At 38.7% G+C, this 20,037-nt stretch overlaps 1 protein-coding gene across 2 annotated transcripts; it reads right to left on the minus strand.

Annotated features, from left to right (window-relative positions):
• Window positions 1-13,066: 13,066 nt before the first annotated feature.
• LOC117394506 (ribonuclease P protein subunit p25-like protein) lies at window positions 13,067-18,543 on the minus strand. 2 transcript variants are annotated; one of them, XM_033992839.2, is made up of 2 exons: window positions 18,370-18,543; window positions 13,067-15,025 (listed from the first exon to the last, which is right to left on the minus strand). In XM_033992839.2, the coding sequence occupies exon 2, from the start codon at window positions 15,007-15,009 to the stop codon at window positions 14,413-14,415; it is 597 nt and encodes a 198-aa protein (XP_033848730.2). In that variant the 5' UTR covers window positions 15,010-15,025; window positions 18,370-18,543; the 3' UTR covers window positions 13,067-14,412. The 2 variants fall into 2 exon arrangements, with proteins under 2 accessions (XP_033848730.2, XP_058868970.1); XM_059012987.1 differs by having other exon boundaries at window positions 13,067-15,034; window positions 18,370-18,542.
• Between the last annotated feature and the right edge of the window lie 1,494 nt (window positions 18,544-20,037).

The following is a 20,037-nucleotide window of genomic DNA, read 5'->3' on the forward strand; positions in this document are numbered from 1 at the left end:
TGCAGTGGTGACGTCAGGCCAGAAAGAAACACACAGACAGGCAGTACTCGGTTTGAAACTGAATGCAGTGGCTGCGCTCAGTAGGTTTATTAAACAAACAAAAATAAACGGTTGAGCAAAACACAGGACACAGCACTTGAGGCCAAAATAAATAGACAAACAAAAATGGATTAACACGAAACAAACAGTGAACGAACAGAGAAACAAACACGGTGAGTAAAAATACTTATATTTTTCTGTTTTACTTTAAATTCTCTCTTCTCCACACCCGTTCTCCACTCACTGAACACACAACCCCGAGTGAGTGAAATGTGCATCTATATATACAATTGTGGTGGGATTCAATTACCAATTAATTATTCACTTGAATCCCAGCACGTGAACTAAATCTGTGCTCACATATTATTAACTACTTTAAATGCACGTGAAGTGCAATCCCTGTGCCTAAATACAATTATACATATTAAATAACTCGTGCTACATACCCATTTATATCCCGTGCAGCCATATCTATACACCAACATTAACACACCACATGCAACATAAAACACAAAAATACACACAGGGGCAGGGCACATTGCCACAAAGGGTTACACAACAAAGGAGCACCCCCAAAATATCATCTTAATCGGGGGAATGTGAAAGAGTGCAGGGATGATGAATAAAAGGTAAAATCGATAAACTCTGAAGTACAGAAGGGACATGCTTCTATAGTGAAATAGATGAATACTGAGATCTAACTAAATGCAGAGTACCCCAGTTCCTTTCATTACTGCATAGACCACAAACGGTCTTCTCTGAATATTATTTGTAACTTTATTTTGCAATTAGAATCGCTTGATCCATATTCATGATCCCCCAACAGATGAATAAATGCAGACAGCGTGTGTGGGATTACCTGTTATCAAACTTGTTATAAACTAGTGCAGTGCTTGTCCAAATATTATTTAAATAAATGTTACTATTATTTTATGCCGACTGGTCTTAATCTTAGCTTTAAATGTTGACTTTTACCACATCCAAGTAAATTGATAATATTATATATGACTCTTCAATGTAACTGCGACTGCTGTCTGTCCTCCTTTTTTGTTCTGATATGTTATTATATTGTGGCAGTATTTTATGTATATAAACCAAACCCCTCACCTGCTCCTTGATAAAATCCACTCTGCTTTCTGTGAACTTTTTTGCTTGCTAATGGAAAACTGGTTCCGTCCTTCGTTTTCCTTTTTACATGAGAACAGGGAGTTAAAAAACATTACACATTAGATTTAATAATGAAACTCATTTTCTTTTCACAATTAAACACAACTTACTCAACACTTTCAATGTGTGAAAAAATGACAACTATGAAAGACCTACAGCATTCCATGGCTGAGATGGGAGAAACTGTCCATGTGTCAACAATAGCTGAGGTACTCCACAAATCTGGCCTGTATGGAAGAGTGGCAAGAAGGAAGTCATTTCTGAAAAAAGCCCATGTAAAATCCCGCTTGGAATTTGCAAAAAGACATGTGGGAGACTCTGAAAAGATGTGGCAAAAGATTCTGTGGTCCAATGAAACAAAAATTGAACTATTTGACCTAAATGCAAAGCGTTATGTCTGGCGCAAACCCAACACAGCACATCACCCAGGTAACACCATCCCTACTGTGAAGCATGGTGATGGCAGCATCATGCTATGGGGATCCTTTTCATCAGCAGGTACTGGGAAGCTTGTCAGGGTAGAGGGCAAAATGGATGGAGCTAAATACAGGCAATTCCTTGAGGAAAACCTTCTTCAGTCTGAAAAAGACTTGACTGGGATGGAGATTCACCTTTGAGTAGGACAATGACCCCAAGCACACAGCCAAAGCGACACTGGAGTGGCTTAAAAACAAGAAAGTGAATGTCCTAGAGTAACCCAGTCAAAGCCCGGACTTGAATCCGATTGAGAATATGTGGCAAGACTTGAAGATTCAATCCCCATCTTACTTGACAGAGCTTGAACAATTTTGCCAAGAAGAATGGGTGAATACTGCACAATCCAGATGTGCAAGCCTGGTAGAGACTTACCCCAAAAGACTCACAGCTGTAATTGCTGCCAAAGGTGGTTGTACCAAGTATTGACTCAGGAGGGTGAATACTTATCTAACAAAGACATTTCAGTTTTTTTAAATTTTTTTAACTGTTGTTTCACAATAAAAATTCTCTTGCCTCTTCAAAGTGTTGAGTAGGTTGTGTAAATCAAAGGAAAAAAAAAATCCAATTTAAATGCATCAAGATTTCTGGTTGTAACACAACAAACATTGAAAACATCCAAGGGGGGTCAATACTTACTATAGGCACTGTAATATAGGAGTAAAACAACGTTCATAGCAAGTACAATTTATATACTGAGCATCATAAGAAACTTACAGTGCCCATAGAAAGTCTACACCCCCTTGAACTTTTTTCACAGTTTCATGCATTTATATGAGGATTCTTTTCCACTTATCTACACACCTCTCCACACTGTTAAGGGGAAAAAAGTTTTTATTGAGAAAAAAATTATATATTAAAAATACAAAACTGAAAGATCATAATTGGATAAGTCTTGGCAGCAATTACAGCTGTGAGTCTCTTGGGATAGGTCTCTACCAACTTTGCACACCTAGATTTGGCAATATTTGACCATTCTTCTTTACAAAACAGTTCACGCTCTGTCAAGTTCCTTGGGGAGTGTTGATGGACAGCAATCTTCAAGTCATGCCACACATTTTCGATTGGATTTAGGTCGGGGCTCTGACTGGGCCACTCAAGGACATTGACCTTTTTGTTCCTTAGCCACTCCAGTGTAGCTTTGGCTGTGTGCTTTGGGTCATTGTCATGCTGAAAGGTGAACTTCCGTCCCAGTTTCAGCTTTCTTGCAGAGGGCAGCAGGTTTTTCTCAAGGACTTCTCTGTCCTTTGCTCCATTCATTTTCCCTTCTATCCTGACAAGTGCCCCAGAGATGGTGTTCTTTGGGTGATGCGCTGTGTTGGGTTTGCGCCAAACATAATGCTTTGCATTTAGGCCAGAAAGTTCCATTTTAGTTTCGTCAGACCACAAAACCTTTTGCCACATGGCTACAGAATCTCCTGAGTGTTTTTTTGCATACTTCTAACGGGATTCATGGTGGGCTTTCTTGAGTAATGGCTTCCTTCTTGCCACCCTACCACACATTTGTGGAGTGTTTGGGATATTGTTGTCACATGCCCACTTTGACCAGTCTTGGCCATAAAAGCCTGTAGCTCTTGCAAAGTTGCCATTGGCCTCTTGGTAGCCTCTCTGATCAGTCTCCTTCTTGTTCGGTCATCCAGTTTGGAGGGACGGCCTGATCTAGGCAGGGTATTGGTGGTGCCATACACCTTCCACTGCTTAATAATCGTCTTGACCATGCTCCAAGGGATATTCAAGGACTTTGATATTTTTTTATACCCATCCCGATCTGTGCCTTTCAACAACTTTGTCCCGTAGTTCTTTTGAAAGCACCTTGGTGCTCATGGTTGAGTCTTTGCTTTGAAATGCACTACCCAGCAGAGGGAACCTACAGGAACTGCTGAATTTATCCTGAAATCATGTGAATCACTACAATTTAACACAGGTGGAGGCCCGTTAACTTGATGTGTGATTTTGAAGGCAATTGGTTACACCTGAGCTAATTTAGGATTGCTATTACAAGGGGGGTAGACACTTATCCAACCAAGCTATTTCAGTTTTTATTTTTAATTAATTTTCTACAAATTTCTAGAATATTTTTTTCACTTGGAAGTTGTGGGGTAGTATGTGTAGATAAATGAAAAAAAAAAACTATTTTAATGCATCTTAATTCCAGGCTATAAGGCAACAAAAGGTGAGAATTTTGAAAGGGGGTCTAGACTTTCCATAGGCACTGTATCACTATAATAATACATTTATTTTTGAAAAAAATAAGGTATATAAATGTATTTGGTTTCTTTTTAATCACATGATCATTCATCCTTGACCATGACACGCTTGAGTGACTATAAGCTTATGCACTTAACCACCTAATTAGTGAGACAGTTGATTGGACGCTGGATAAGGAGTGATTTCAGCTGTTGAATTGCAAGCTTGAATAAAAGCAATAAAGAAAATCACAGAAAAAAACAATATGGCACGTCTGTCAAGAGAGCAGCGCCTTCGGCAATCGGCATATCGGAGGCTGGACTAGGGCAGCGTACTGTGGCTCGCCAACTTGGGTGCTCACAGCCAGCAATTTCAAACCTGGCGAGATGGTATAACCAGACACACTCTGTCAATGACAGGCCATGAAATGGGAGACCAAGAGTCACAACACCTGCCCAAGATCAACAGATCATTTTGCAGCATCTTCGTGATGTCATTTGTTAATCAGCACAATAAAAAGTGACTGCACCTGCTTTAAAAAAAGAGTTTGTCATTTTTCAATCACATCTAATGAATTTTATCCAAATATAAGTGATAAGTTTCTTTTGATGCTCAAATATAAGTGATAAGTTTCTTTTGATGCTCAGTATATAATGGATACGTTTCTTTTGATGCTCAGTATATAATGATTTCATCAACAACAAAAAACAAGAAAAAAAGAAAAAGAAAATATATTTATATATCAAAAACACATATTACAAAGAAATAAATAACTCACCAGTTCCTAAGAAACAGATACAAAAATCTTTATATATTATATATATACTACAGTGCCGTGAACATTTTTTTCCCCCCCGTCAGATTTTCTGCATTTTTGCACATTTTTCATGAAAACTAAAAATAACTAAAACAGAGGTCAGAGAGCCATTGGCAAACTCAGACCACAACATGGTCTCATTTGAAGTGTTTTTTAAAACCCCAAAAGTAATGACGAAAGCTAAGGTTTACAATTTTAGAAAAGCAAACTATGAAGGTATGAAACAGAGACTAACAGAAGTAGATTGGAGTAAAATAGAGAAAACATCCACAGAAAAAGGATGGCTGTTTTTTAAAAATGTAGTACTAGAGGCGCAAAACAATTACATTCCAAAAGTAGACAAATCTAAATCTAAAAAAAAATGGCCAAAATGGTTTAATAGATTAATTTAAAAAAATATTCAGCGAAAAAAGGCACTTTACAGAGCGTTTAAAAGGGAACAAAAACAAAGTACACAGAAAGAGTACTTGGAACTGCAAACACAATCAAAAAGGAAGTTAGAAAGGCCAAGAGAGAGATAGAAATCAATATTGCTAAGGGGCTAAAACCATTTCCAAAATGTTTTTCCAATTTTATAACAGCAAGAGAACATTTAAAGAGGAGGTTAAATGTCTAAGAGAAACAAATGGCAAAATCAAAAAAAAAAAAAAATAGCAAATATATTAAATGATTACTTTTCACAGGTTTTTACAAAGGAGGACACGGACAACATGCCTCACATGTTGACCTGTTCCTATCCAGTTTTAAATAGCTTTAGCATAACAGAGGCAGAATTGTTAAAGGGATAAGCAAATCCCCTGGGCCGGATGAGATCCTCCCAATAGTACTCAAAGAAATGAAAGAAGTTATTTACAAACCGCTAACCAAGATCATGCAACAGTCTCTTGACACAGGGGTTGTACCGACAGACTGGAAAATTGCAAACGTAATACCGATCCACAAAAAGGGAGACAAAACCGAACTAGGTAACTACAGACCAATAAGCCTGACTTCTATTTTATGTAAACTTATGGAAACTATAATAAGATCTAAAATGGAAAATTACCTATATGGTAACAATATCCTGGGAGACCGTCAGCATGGTTTTAGGAAAGGGAGATCATGTCTAACTAACCTGCTTAATTTTTTTGAGGATGCAACATCGACAATGGATAATTGCAAAGCATACGACATGGTTTATTTAGATTTCCAGAAAGCTTTTGACAAAGTCCCGCATAAAAGATTAATTCTCAAACTGAACGCAGTAGGGATTCAAGGAAATGCATGCACATGGATTAGGGAGTGGTTAACACGTAGAAAACAGAAAGTACTGATTAGAGGAGAAACCTTAAAATGGAGCGAGGTAACCAGTGATGTACCACAGGGATCAGTATTAGGTCGTCTGCTATTCCTAATCGACATTAATGATTTAGATTCTGGTATAGTAAGCAAACTTGTTAAATTTGCACACGACACAAAAACAAACACTGTTGAAGCAGCAAAGGTCATTCAAAATGATCTAGACAGCATTCAGAACTGGACAGACACATGGCAAATGAAATTTAATAGAGAAAAGTGTAAAGTATTGCATGCAGGCAATAAAAATGTGCATTAGAAATATCATATGGGAGATAGTGAAATTGAAGAAGGGAACTATGAAAAAGACCTAGGAGTTTATGTTGACTCAGAAATGTCTTCATCTAGACAATGTAGGGAAGCTATAAAAAATGCCAACAAGATGCTCGGATATATTGTGAGAAGTGTTGAATTTAAATCAAGGGAAGTAATGTTAAAACTTTACAATGCAAGAATATTGTGACTATTGTGTTCAGTTCTGGTCACCTCGTTACAAAAAGGATATTGCTGCTCTAGAAAGAGTGCAAAGAAGAGCAACCAGAATTATCCCTGGTTTAAAAGGCATGTCGTATGCAGACAGGCTAAAAGAATTGAATCTATTCAGTCTTGAACAAAGAAGACTACGCGGTGATCTGATTCAAGCATTCAAAATCCTAAAAGGTATAGACAATGTCGACCCAGGGGACTTTTTTGACCTGAAAAAAGAAACAAGGACCAGGGGTCACAAATGGAGATTAGATAAAGGGGCATTCAGAACAGAAAACAGGAGGCACTTTTTTACAGAGAGAATTGTGAGGGTATGGAACCAACTCCCCAGTAATGTTGTTGAAGCTGACAACCTGGGATCCTTCAAGAAGCTGCTTGATGAGATTCTGGGATCAATAAGCTATTAACAACCAAACGAGCAAGATGGGCTGAATGGCCTCCTCTCGTTTGTAAACTTTCTTATCTTCTTATGTTCTTATGCAATCTTTAGGTGTGAAAAAGTTATTGCCCCCCTAGTTAACTCAACCCAATTAAAGGGATAATTAGGGTCAGCTGTTTGAGTACTTTGTTTAACAACCAGGCCTGATTTGGGCCAGCCCTGCCCAATATAAATCTGACTAACTTTGGCCCTTACCATCAGAGTGAAGTTGTCAGCACACAGGTTCTAGAGGCACATCATGCCACGAACAAAAGAAATTCCTGAAGACCTCCGGAAAAAAGTTGTTGATGCCTATCAGTCTGTAAAGGGTTACAAAGCCATTTCTAAGGCTCTGAGGCTCCACTGAACCACAGTCAGAGCCATATTGTCCAAATGGAGAAAGTTTGGGACAGTAGTGAATCTTCCCAGGAGTGGCCGTCCTGCCAAAATCTCTCCAAGAGCAAGGTGTAAAATTGTCCAGGAAGTCACAAAGAACCCTAGAACAACATCCAGGGATCTGCAGGCCTCTCTCGCCTCGGCTAAGGTCAGTGTTCATGACTCCACCATCAGAAAGACACTGGGCAAAAATGGGATTCATGGCAGAGTAGCAAGGCAGAAACCATTGCTCACTAAGAAGAACATGAATGCTCGTCTCAAGTTTGCCAAAAAGCACCTGGATGATCCTCAAGAGTGGTGGTAGTGTCATGGTTTGGTGATGCTTTGCTGCATCAGGACCTGGACACCTTGCCATCATTGAAGGAACCATGAATTCTGCTCTGTATCAGAGAATTCTACAGGAGAATGTCAAGCCATCCGTGAGCTGAAGCTGAAGCGCAGCTGGGTCATGCAGCAAGACAATGATCCGAAACACAAAAGCAAATCTACATCAGAATGGTTGAAGAACAAGAAATTTAAAGTTTTGGAATGGCCTAGTCAAAGTCCAGACCTAAACACCATTGAAATGTTGTGGCAGGACCTGAAACGAGCAGTTCATGCTCGAAAACCCACAAATGTCACTGAGTTGAAGCAGTTCTGCATGGAGGAGTGGGCCAAAATTCCTCCACGGCGCTGTGAGAGACTAATCAATAACTACAGGAAGCGTTTGGTTGCAGTTATTGCTGCTAAAGGTGGCGTAACCAGTTATTGAGTCTAAGGGGGCGATTACTTTTCCACACGGGGGCACTGGGTGTTGCATAACTTTCTTTAATAAATAAATGAAATATGTATCAAATTTTTGTGTTATTTGTTCACTCAAGGTCCCTTTTATCTAATATTAGGTTTTGGTTGACGATCTGATAACATTCAGTGTCAAAAAAATGCAAAAATGCAGAAAATCAGACAGGGGCAAATACTTTTCACGGCAGCGAACCCGGGACCTCTCACACTAAAGCATAGCGCCGATACCACTGTACAAGAGCCAGCTTCTTTGCAAGGAATGTATATCGGGCTTATGTCTTTGTGTGTGTATGTGTGATTTACGTCACCTAGCAGCCCTGCTGCTGCCTTCCCCTGTGCACGCTACACTATATATACAGTGCATTGCAAAAGTATTCAGACCCTCTCACAGTTTTCACATTTTGTTGCTTTAAAGCTTGCAGTCATGACACTTTGAAATAGGAATTAATATGTGTTATATACACAACCTACTCCACACATTCAAAGCAAAAACAACAAGAAAGAATAAATAGATAATTAATATGAAATAAAAATGAAAAAGTCACAATTGCTTAAGTATTCAAACCCTTTGCTGTGGCATTAATTCAGGTGCACAAAATGACCTTAACAAGCCACACAATTAGTTGAATGGCCTCTGTCTGTGTGCAATATTACTGGTTCTCATGATTTCAGAATAAAAACACCTGTCTCTGTCAGGTTCCTTGGTCAGGTAGTGAATTTCAAGCAAAGACTCAACCATGAAGACCAAGGAGCTTTCAAAGCAAGTCAGGGATAAAGTCATTGAAAAGCACAGATCAGGAGAAGGGTACAAAAAAATATCCAAGCCTCTTAATATCCCTGTGAGCACAGTCTACTTAATCATCAAGACATGGAAGGTGCATTGTACCACCCAGACACTGCCTAGATTAGACCGTCCTTCCAAAATGAGCAGCCGTGCAAGGAGGAAACTGGTGAGGGATGGCACTGTGAGGCCAACGACAACTTTGAAAGAGCTACAGAGTTCAATGGCTGAGATGGGAGAAAATGTGCATCAGTCAACAATATCAAGAACACTTCACAAAAGTAGCCTATATGGCAGGGTGGCAAGAAGGAAGCCATTACTAAACATAAGCAATCTCAAACGCTGCATGGTGAGACGAGACCATATTGGGACCTTTTGGTATAAATGCCAGTCAACACCATCCATAGTCAAGCATGGTGGTGGCAGTATCACGCTATGGGGATGCTTCTCCTCAGCAGGGACTGGAAAGCTTGTTAGGATTGAAGGAAAAGGGGATGGAGCAAAGTACCTGCAAATACTAGAGGTAAACCTGTTTCAGTCTGCTAAAGACAAAACTGGGGCGAAATGATCCAAAACACAAGGCCAAAGCTACTCTGGACTGGCTTAAAAATAAGAAAGTGAATGTCCTTGAGTGGCCCAGTCAAAGTCCTGACTTGAATCCTATTGAGAATCTGTGGAAAAACATTAAAACTGCTGTCCATAAGCGATCCCCAAGCAACCTGAGAGAGCTTGAGCAAATCAGCCAAGAAGAATGGGCAAAAATTGCAGCAAGCCGGTGTGCAAAGTTGGTAGAGACTTACCCAAAAAGACTTGTGGCTGTAATTGCTGCCAAAGGTACTTCCACCAAATATTGAGTTGATGGGTCTGAATACTTATGCAATCAATATATTTCTGCTTTTTCTCTTTAGTTTTTGCTGACATTTACTGTAACTTATCTTACCCTTAGAAGTCTTCAGTTTGAGCATTCAAATTTTGAATAAAATATTAAGTTTAAAAAAATGTGTACGCATCATTTTGTAATTTCGCAAAATGGGACACCACAGGAAGGGCCTGAATACTTTTGCAAGGTGTATATATCAGGGGAGGATCCAGACTTTCATGAAGGGGGAATACCTGATACGAAACATACCATTGAAGTTAACAATAGTTTGACATTTTTAATGAAGAATGGATCCCCAGGACCCCCCCCCCCCCCCAAAAAAACATACATGACACTCAAGCCAAATGTAAGATGGTACACAACTATAGATAAAGACACAAATTGTACCACATGACATTGCTTAGTAATGCCTTAAACGCTTAAAAGTAGAAATTAGCAGATTTACCTTGCTGAAGAGTGGTAGAAAAGGGCAGATTAGATTTGTTTACCTTGGCAAAAAATTACAAATGTCTTTTTTATATGTAGTTTTTGAAACTGCACTTCATAATCACTATACCAAAGATAAAGAGACCGTCACGCTTGTAAATATCATATTCAAAATAACCCCAAATCCAGTCCCCCAGTATGGGAACCACTGCACTAAAACACATTTGTTTGCAAAAGCTTTTTGGATATTACAAGAGCTCAGGGGTGATTCTCATGAAAAGTTATATATAAATAAAATATAGTTTTGTTTGTTGAATAGTTGAGTAGTCCCTTAACTACTGTGTGAAAGCAGGGCACAAAAAAACACAGCAATTGCTCGAAACCGAGTTGCGCAACTGATCGCTCAGGTGTGGACCCGGCTTTAGACTGACAGAAATGGCAAATGACAGCCAGTTAGCTAATGGGCCATGTGGCAATGTGCCCCGCCCATGTGTGCATTTATATGTTGTATGTTACGTGTTGTGTGTTAATGTTGGTGTATTGTAGTTGGTACACGGGATATAAACGGGTCTGTGTTTCACGTGTGATTTAAAATGTAATTGTATTTAGTACGGGATTGCGGGGGGCAGCAGTGTGGAGTAGTGGTTAGGGCTCTGGACTCTTGACTGAAAGGTTGTGGGTTCAATCCCCAGTGGGGGACACTGCTGTTGTACCCTTGAGCAAGGTACTTTACCTAGATTGTTCCAGTAAAAACCTAACTGTATAAATGGGTAATTGTATGTAAAATAATATGATATCTGTATAATGTGAAATAATGTATAATGTGATATCTTGTAACAATTGTATGTCGCCCTGGATAAGGGCGTCTGCTAAGAAATAAATAATAATAATAATAATAATAATAATAATAAATTGCACATCACTTCACGTGCATTTAAAGTATTTAATATGTGAGCATGAGGTTGCACGTAATTAATTCACGTGCTGCGATTCAAGTGAATAATTAATTAGTAATTGAATCCCGGCACAACAGTATATATAGATGCACGTTTCATTCACTCGGGGTTGGGTGTTCGAGAGTGGAGAACGGGAGAGAGAGAAAAGAGAAATACAGTTAAGGTGAAATAACAATTGCTACAGTGTGCTGGAAGTGCCAGCATGGTACTTGTTTAACGTTCGTCCACTTGTTTTGTGTGTTAGTACGTTTTGTTTGTCTTTTTATTTTGGCGTAAAGTGCCGTGTCCTGTTTTCTCTTTGTTTAACCTTTTTATTTATTTGTTATTAAACGCTGAGCGCAGCCATTGCACTCAGTTTCACTCATCACCACCGTCTGTCTGTGTGTTTCTTCCGGGTCTGATGTGTCACTACCAGCCAGCCTTGTGACAGCCATCAATGTAATATGCTATTCTTTTTTACAAACTATTTGACCCATTTTTTAAGCCAGTATTTGAAATGCACAATTTAAATGTTAGACCTTGTCAATCCCGATCAGGATTATTGCTACTACAATAATCCAATAATTTTTAACTGGGCTCCTCACTGAGGACCATACCTGCCATAATTCCATCCCACCCAGGTCACAGACTGCAATGGGGATGAATAGCTTCTTGACACTGTAACCCACCTCCGGGAATTGATTGCCTAATGTACTGACAATGTCTCAAAGGGATGGTAGCTAACAAAATACAGTAATTACAGGGTTCTAAATTGGCAAAAAATGGCCTTGTTCATTTATAGAGGGCACCAAGGCCACTAAACCCAAGGCCAAAGTGTAGGATGTTGTGTAATTTTGCTAAGGATTCATATACAGTCAATTCTCGTTAATATGAATTTCAAGGGACCAGAAAAAAATTTGTATTATCATTAATTCGTATTATCAGGAGTCTAAGCCAAATGCATCCTGTTAGTTTTCATTGAAGTTACAGTAACACTGAAATCACATTTCAATTCCAGAACAATGAAAAGTACTGTGCATTTAAACTCCTACCACCTCCATGCTGATGGTGCCCAGAGCTTCTCTATTTGTAAAACAGGTAGACCTACTGATTTAGAGTGCTTGAATTTGGAAAATTACCGTAAGGAATTTAAGATCCAGCTTGGACTAAATCTTCTTTCTGTACTACCAAAATTATCAATGAGAAATCTGAGAATTCTTATTCTGCGCCGGTAGCTGGAAATTGGGAGTCTGTGAGCTGCCACAAAGTAATAGTCATTTTGCCAACTTTGTTGAAATTACCGTTTGCTCCAAACTTCTGACTGGTCGGGATTGTTTGGCTGCTGGCTCGTTCGATGCTTGCAAGTCTAGACTATGACTGCCACTAGCACTTGTTTATGCCGCTGCAGCTTTACTTCGAATGACAAAAGTACCTATAATTAAGGATCAAATTCCTGCAATGCCTAGCAAGTGTATACTGAGGTGACATGTTTGTCCTAGCTGCGCAAGTGTATACTGAGGGGACACGTTTGTCCTAGCTGCGCAAGTGTATACTGAGGGGACACGTTTGTCCTAGCTGCGCAAGTGTATACTGAGGTGACACGTTCGTCCTAGCTGCGCAAGTGTATACTGAGGTGATGCGTTCGTCCTAGCTGCGCAAGTGTATACTGCTGTCTAACAACCAGCGAGTCAGGATGACGCAAGTAGCAGGAAAACAGAAATAAATATAATAACTGTTAATCGATGAATAAAACAATAAACAATGCTCCCGGGCCACCAAGAAAACCCTTGTAGGATGCTGGTTCCTGACCCCTGCCCTAGAGGGTAATAATTTAAAAGCACACAGTAGTTGTTTTACTTCTATTGTGTATAGAACATGAATTCAATTATTTTCAAGCTATTTTCCTGTTAATATTTACATAACGTAAAAAAGGCAACACTTTGAATTTGTTTATAGTATTTTTTGTTTATTATGTAATTAAACATACTATACTTTGTAACACGCACACCCAGCAGTTGTATAAAATACAGCAATCCAATTACAACTAGTGCTCTCCTTAAAAATAAAAATAAATAAATAATGATGTCAAAGAAAATCCACCTGTTGATTAAACACAGAGTACAGCAGGGACAGGAAAACAGTTTCAATGAAAGCTTCTGCCTTTGTGAGACCACTCAAGGAGTTCAAATGAGCTTGTTTGGTTCAGGAGTGGGATATTTCTGTTTCTATTGGTCAACCCACACTGACCGCAGACACACTTACATTTTTAGCTTTAACCTTGGAGAACACGCCTTCCTATCGTGATTTAACTTGGTGTGGACAATCTTTACATAAATTCTTTAGTGTGTCGCAAACTAATCTAATTTAATCTATAGTGATTTACTTCTGGCTGTTTGAGTTAATGAAATACCTTCAGAACAGCTCACCCGAGTATGATAATGGTGTGTATAAAGTTATTAAAATACGGTTATACACATTACATGTTGCATGTTAATAAATCTGATTAGTTTAAAAATGCATATTGTAGATCTCAAGGAGAACAAAGGAAGGAAACAGAAAAGAAGCCCGATGTGCTACAAAAAAATAAAATATAATAATAAAAATAAAACAAATTCACATCTTGGCTAATAACAAATAATACCCAAAACACCAGGACCAGAAATGCAGGTTAATTTGGTATAAATCGGCTATATAAGCCTAAAGCTTCCAGTAACTGCTGATGTGGAGGATGTTTTCGCTTACTGTAAAATGACATGAATAGTTTTAGGTCTCCCTGTTCTGAAATTTCCCACACAGCTAATAATAAAATGGCAACAAGACAAACAAAGCAACACAGTAGAAAAATACATAGATGAGACAGTTAAGTGCAGTCCAATCACACTTACTTAACTCTGGTTCCTGAACTGTTCCGATCTATGGAATGCCTCAATTTACTCCGTCCACAAGTGAGGAAACAGTCAGTGCAGTCTCAATGCTTTTGATATTATGGTTTTACTCCTTACCAAGGAAATGCAGGATTGCTGGTGTTGGAGGATAACGGATACACACTCTCCACGTGTACGTCCCATACAACCTGAAGAACATTCCTGGTCTAAGCTACCTGCTGCCAGTCAAAAAAAACAAACAGACACTGTGCATGTTTATAGGACTGGATTACACTACAGCTACAGGGAACCCACTTTAGCAGAACCCAAATCCTTTAACAAACCACCTGTCCTAAAGCCTGTGCATGGCAAAGCATATCCCCTTTGTTCTACAGATTTCCCAGAATGCTAAGGTGGGCCACTATTTCTACGGGGCCCCTCCACTCTGGTGTCTCTTGAGAGCTTCTCTTTGACAGCCACTGTTGGGTGTGGAGGATTTACCCCCTTTCCCCCTGCCTCCTCCCCCACCTGTCCCACCTCCCTGTCTTTTTCTCCTCTGCCCTTGCTGGCCCGCTTCCCCCTCGACAGCCTGTGCCCAGAGCGTATCGAAGCAGCCTGGCGCCTGGTAGCCTGGCTCGGCCGTGTCCAGGGGGTCCTTGGAGAGCAGCACCCAGATGGCGGGCACATTCTTCTTGACGGTGAGGGTGTCGAGGCCAGCCTCAGGTACAAGCGGCTCCCAGTGCTCCTCTATGTGCCGGTAGAGCAGCCGGGTGAGCTGGTGCAGCCCCTTGACGCGTCGCTTCAGGATCTCTACACAGGAGATGGTCTTGGCCACAGCCTTGCCGGTGCCGCTGAACAGGATGTGCCGCGCCGCCTCGCTCTCCATGCGCCCGATAGCGAAGCCCATCAGGTTGCGGATCTTGCTGCCGTCCTTCACCTTCACCTCGGGAGTGTCGGGGGGAAGCCCCGTGAAGGGAGGGGGGCAGGGAAGCTCCACTGTTCGAGCCTTGCGGTAATTCTCCATTCCTCAACCTCACAACCTGCACATGCTTAGAAATACAACAGAACTTAACAACTTCATCTTCATTATTAGAATAAATGTATTATATTACATGCACATATATTACATAGATTGTGCATGTCCAATAAATAACTAAAATAGTAAAAAAAATAAAAAAAACTGTTATTAATGATTAGGTTAAATAAAGTCAGGGTTAAGTTTCTTGGTTTCCCATTAACAACTTTCAATAATGAAAGGTTGGGGTTGGGGCTAGGGATAATATAATATTAGATTAATATAATTCATTAATATTATGGGTCTGTTGTTAACATCAGTGGTGTAAATAGTAAGGGGGTCATACAATATTACACCATTACTTTGTATATAGTGGTTATTTTCTTATAGTTGCATATAGGTGGAGTAAACCATGCATTATTTCTTCACTACAGCACACACAAGTGGAATGCAAAATAGACCAGGCCACAGAACCATAAAAAAAAATAAAAATAAAAGTATAAATACCTTGTTTAATTAAAGCCCTGTTCACACTTACATTTTTATACCGGTATTATTGCGGAACAGTCTGTTCACACTTGAGTTGATATCAGAATAACTGTATCGATACGAAACCCAGACAAGAGCAAGTTTCATAGCAGTGTAGTGTTATTTTTTGGTATGCATAAATTGATATGCAGCGCACTGCACTTGCTTGTGTTGCGTAAACAACATCTGCTGAGAAAGCAGGGAAACACCCATTCAAAGTCTGGTAGCTTACACTGTTTTAGGTCTTTTACATGGTTATGAATTTAATTTATAATATTTTTACACCATTTAGCTTAGTATGTAAAGATTTATCATATGCAATAAATTAGGTCTTGTAATTTTTTTAATTTGTGACTTCTTACTTTGTGTTGTTCGTCATGAACGAATTTTTCCTTTTACTATTAAAAGAGAACATGGTTATCTGTTTTCAGTATAAGTTTGCAAAAAATAATATATAATTCATTTTAGTGCTGGGACAAATATTCGAACGAATATTTTTTGACATGTATTCCTATACAAAAATCAGATGTTTGTATTCGGTAGAAATGACACAAATACCTTGCACTTAGTACCACCTCACCAGAAGTTGCGCGGCAGTTTCAAAAATGGGAAATGAAAAAGAGCTGTGTGATATGTGAGATTAATATATAAAAAACAAATAAAAAACATAGGATCAACACAGCAGCTCTTGAGCCTTTATTTCTAAGTTTTAGACAGCAAAAAGTAAACAAACCAGAGTATGCACATGCATGCATTGTGATCTCTATGGAAAGCCACCTGGGTCAAAAATGCTTTGTGCTGCTTTAGAGCGAGTCAGAATCTTACGGAACAGAAAAAAGGCGTCATTCTGAAATGCCTTTCTTAAACAATATATATATATATATATATATATATATATATAGTAGTGACCAAGCATGATTTTTTTGGAAAAAAAACATATAGTATGCCTGTTGCATCTTTCATAATATGAAAGGAAATGTTGTGGCATTTCATTTGACAAGTTCCATGCATGCAGTACAAACTATCCAGTAGTTAAACATACATAAATGAAAACAGTGAAAAACAGGCAGAAATAGGGCTGAGTGTAAAGAGTTAAAAAAAAAAAAAAATGGAGCGCTAGTTAAAAAGAAAAGCACCTTTTTCTTCTGCTGCATGCAAAAACTTCACGTCAGGCAATGGCAAAAGCAATGGAGAGTGCTCTGTCTCACAGTGATGAACAGCTGTTAGGTCTCTTGAAAGCAGCTTATTTTAAAGCAACACCAGTGTGAATGATGATGCAGTAAAATATATATAGTTTTTTATATGCAAAAGTGCCTTTTTTCTGTCATTCCCCCCTAAAATTTTGGAATCCCCCCTCATTGGCTGCAGCATAGGGGGGAAATCCCCCTAGCACACAAAAATGAGATTAAAGCCCTGACTGGGATGCGTGAGGGGGATTTTTCTCTGGCGTACTCCATTGCTAAATTCTTGTAGTTCACTTATTGTAGTTCACATTTAGAGGATGCCACAATGATAAATAATTTGCTTTATTTATGTATTTATTTAAGATTGAGACATTTGGTTTGGTATGTAACTATTCACAAACCACCATTTGCAACATCCTTAAATTTACAGTTTGGAGTTACTGTAGAGCTACAACTACAGTACTACAAAGAAATTCCGTACATTGAAAAAAAAAAACAAGAAAAAAAAAGAAAACCAAAATAATCGCCAACCCTGTTACTTTATGAAAATGTGTCTATGGCCACTGTTTACTACGAAGGAACAGCAATGGCAAGGAATGTAAAGAAATAAATAAAATGCGGTGTTAACTTTATGTACTATTTATTTCGTGAATAAACAAAACAACATTTAACTTCTATTTTACATCCACTGTTTTGTAGTTAATTCACTGGGGTAAAATAAGGCCTACACAACATATTTACTCTGGGATGTTTTTCAAATTTAAGTGTTACATATTGTAACGTCTTGCTGTAAAATAAAGGCACCACCCCACCCCCCCATGAATTCCTGATGAACAAATTTGTACGGAGTTAGTAATTCAGAAAAATAACTAACAAGATGATTTTGTGCTTTGTAAATGTATGTGAAGGGAGGTTGAAGTACAGTTACAATAATCAAGATGGGATGTGATAAAGACATGAACAAGAATTTCAGCATTGTCAGTGGATAGATAAGGTTGGACCTGGTGTCATGTTATTTTCTGGTGTCAGAAAAACACTTATTGAAAACTGTACCTGTATTAAGTATGTAGACACCACTTTTTGACATTAAAACACTCGTCAGAAACTGGACTGTGCATAAAAGTGATTTCAAAATAAATGCACCACTTATTGACAGCTGCAAAACACACCATAAAGAGGTACATATTTACATATACGGTAGCGGTTTGACAATAGCAAAACACCCATCAGATCACAAATGATTGCACTTGTACCAAAACCTGACAGCTTAACAATTTCTGATATTACACGGGCATGTTTCAATGGGCTTACCGCATTCTGACACTACACCGGTACAGCTGCACTCGGAACAGTTAAAATGTGGACAGGTGGATCGGTACGATAACACAATGGGTGAGTGATACTTAGACAAAAGTATTTGATAGGTTAGGTGTATCGATATAAACCAGCTAATGTGGACAGATATATGGAAACAGTATAGGTATTATAACTGCTGTTGGAAAGTGAGTTAGGACAGAAAGTGGTACCGTAACGGTATATTCTAAACCGAAACCAAATGTTACCAGTATCGTAGTTTGTACCGTGTTTGAACACGGATTAAACTACACATCCAGCAATACGTCTGCCCTCCAAAATATGAAACAATACAAAAACTCACCTCGTCAAAGTCAATCTACTAGTAACACAAACTAATCTCTGCCACAGTTAATTCACCACGATACAACATGCTGTAGTGCCCCACAGTAGCCGTAAAGCTGTATTTCTTCCTTACGTAAAATCAACCAGCACTGGTGTAAAATGTTGTGGTTTCACAGTTGTGGAGGTGGGAGTTGTAGTTTTTACTTTTAAAAACTATGCAACGGGGCAGTCACATCAACATTTTATTTTCAGCTGATGCTTATTTGGCACTGATATTAACAGAGATCTAAATTTGGATATTTAAAGTATGTTTTTTTTTTTTTTTAAGTTTGATGTCCGCATTTAAACCGTTTTAAATAAACCAGCGCTAGTTAAATTTATACCAAACTGTATTTTAACATTCCTGGTTAGTTTTGTGGATAGTCTATTGACTAAAACGGTGTGACCTATACTCTCTAACATATCTTTGCTGCTTCAGTAAAATGTCGCCGCCATTCCGCAGTATTAACACTGCAGTGTTTTCGAGGCATTTACTGCAGGTTACAGATTATAATGCCACTGGATTATACAGCATTAAATTACACTTTATACTTTGGGCAACATTGCTCATATGTTATTTACTACTGAATGGGCATTTTCCTGCAAAAACATAGCCAATGTGTCCAATGCTACTGGCACCAGTATTACCGCAGCAATTTTTTTTTTTTTTTTTTAATAAAGAATATATTTTTCTACACTATTTTAAGATCAGAAATACACCCCCCAACTTAATCAATTAAACAGCTGAATTGATTTCTAATTGATTTATGTGTGTTATTATACAGACATTTTGTACAGAGGGATGATTGCCTGGCCATGTGAATGAGGTCTTTATTTTGAAACTCATTGCAGGGAGAACACCAACTAATCAGACTGAGAAAGTGCCTAGTATATCTTAACACTATGCACCAGGTACTGTACATACTGTATTCCCGATAGCCCATCTCACCCATACAAACCATGCTAGGTGGAGTGGGGCCATGTTCTCCCTATATGGCAACACATCCTGGAATGTAGGATGGAAAACATTTTATTCCACAAGAATCTGACCGATTTTAAAGTTTGACACAAGGATAACTTTCTTAACTAATCAATATAGAACCCCGATAAGGGGGCAATACCATCTGTTTGTTGATTGCATTAGAAATACTGCATATCATACAAGGTCAACAACCAAGATACTATTTGATATTCAGGGGTTTATTCCAATGAGAAACCAGTAAACAGTACCTTTATTGCAATGTTAAATACTTAAATATTTCAGCTTGCTTCACAGACGCCGACTAGCACTAATCTTTGATTTTCCAATGTTACTTTTGGAAGTACGATACATGAAACCGTTTGAATATTCTGTTATCTACAATCCTGCTCCTACTAATTTTTGAATTAACTATTTAAGTATCATTATTAGTTGGTGTTTCAATTTAGGGAGGAGTGTGTGTATGTGATTTTATACCAGGTACTGTGGTTATTGAATAATAGGGTGATTTGCAATTTGTAATTGTATCAGGGAGGGTGGTTTATTAACTTGAAGAGAGTTGTTTGCATTTGGATTGGTCTCCACACAGCCTCCTGTAGTGGTGTGATCCCCTTTGAAGTGTGTAAAAGTATTGTCAATAGAGCAGTTAGCAGTTGTGCCAGTCCCCTT

This window comes from Acipenser ruthenus, chromosome 3 (assembly GCF_902713425.1).
Source record: "Acipenser ruthenus chromosome 3, fAciRut3.2 maternal haplotype, whole genome shotgun sequence".
Taxonomy (NCBI): domain Eukaryota; kingdom Metazoa; phylum Chordata; class Actinopteri; order Acipenseriformes; family Acipenseridae; genus Acipenser; species Acipenser ruthenus.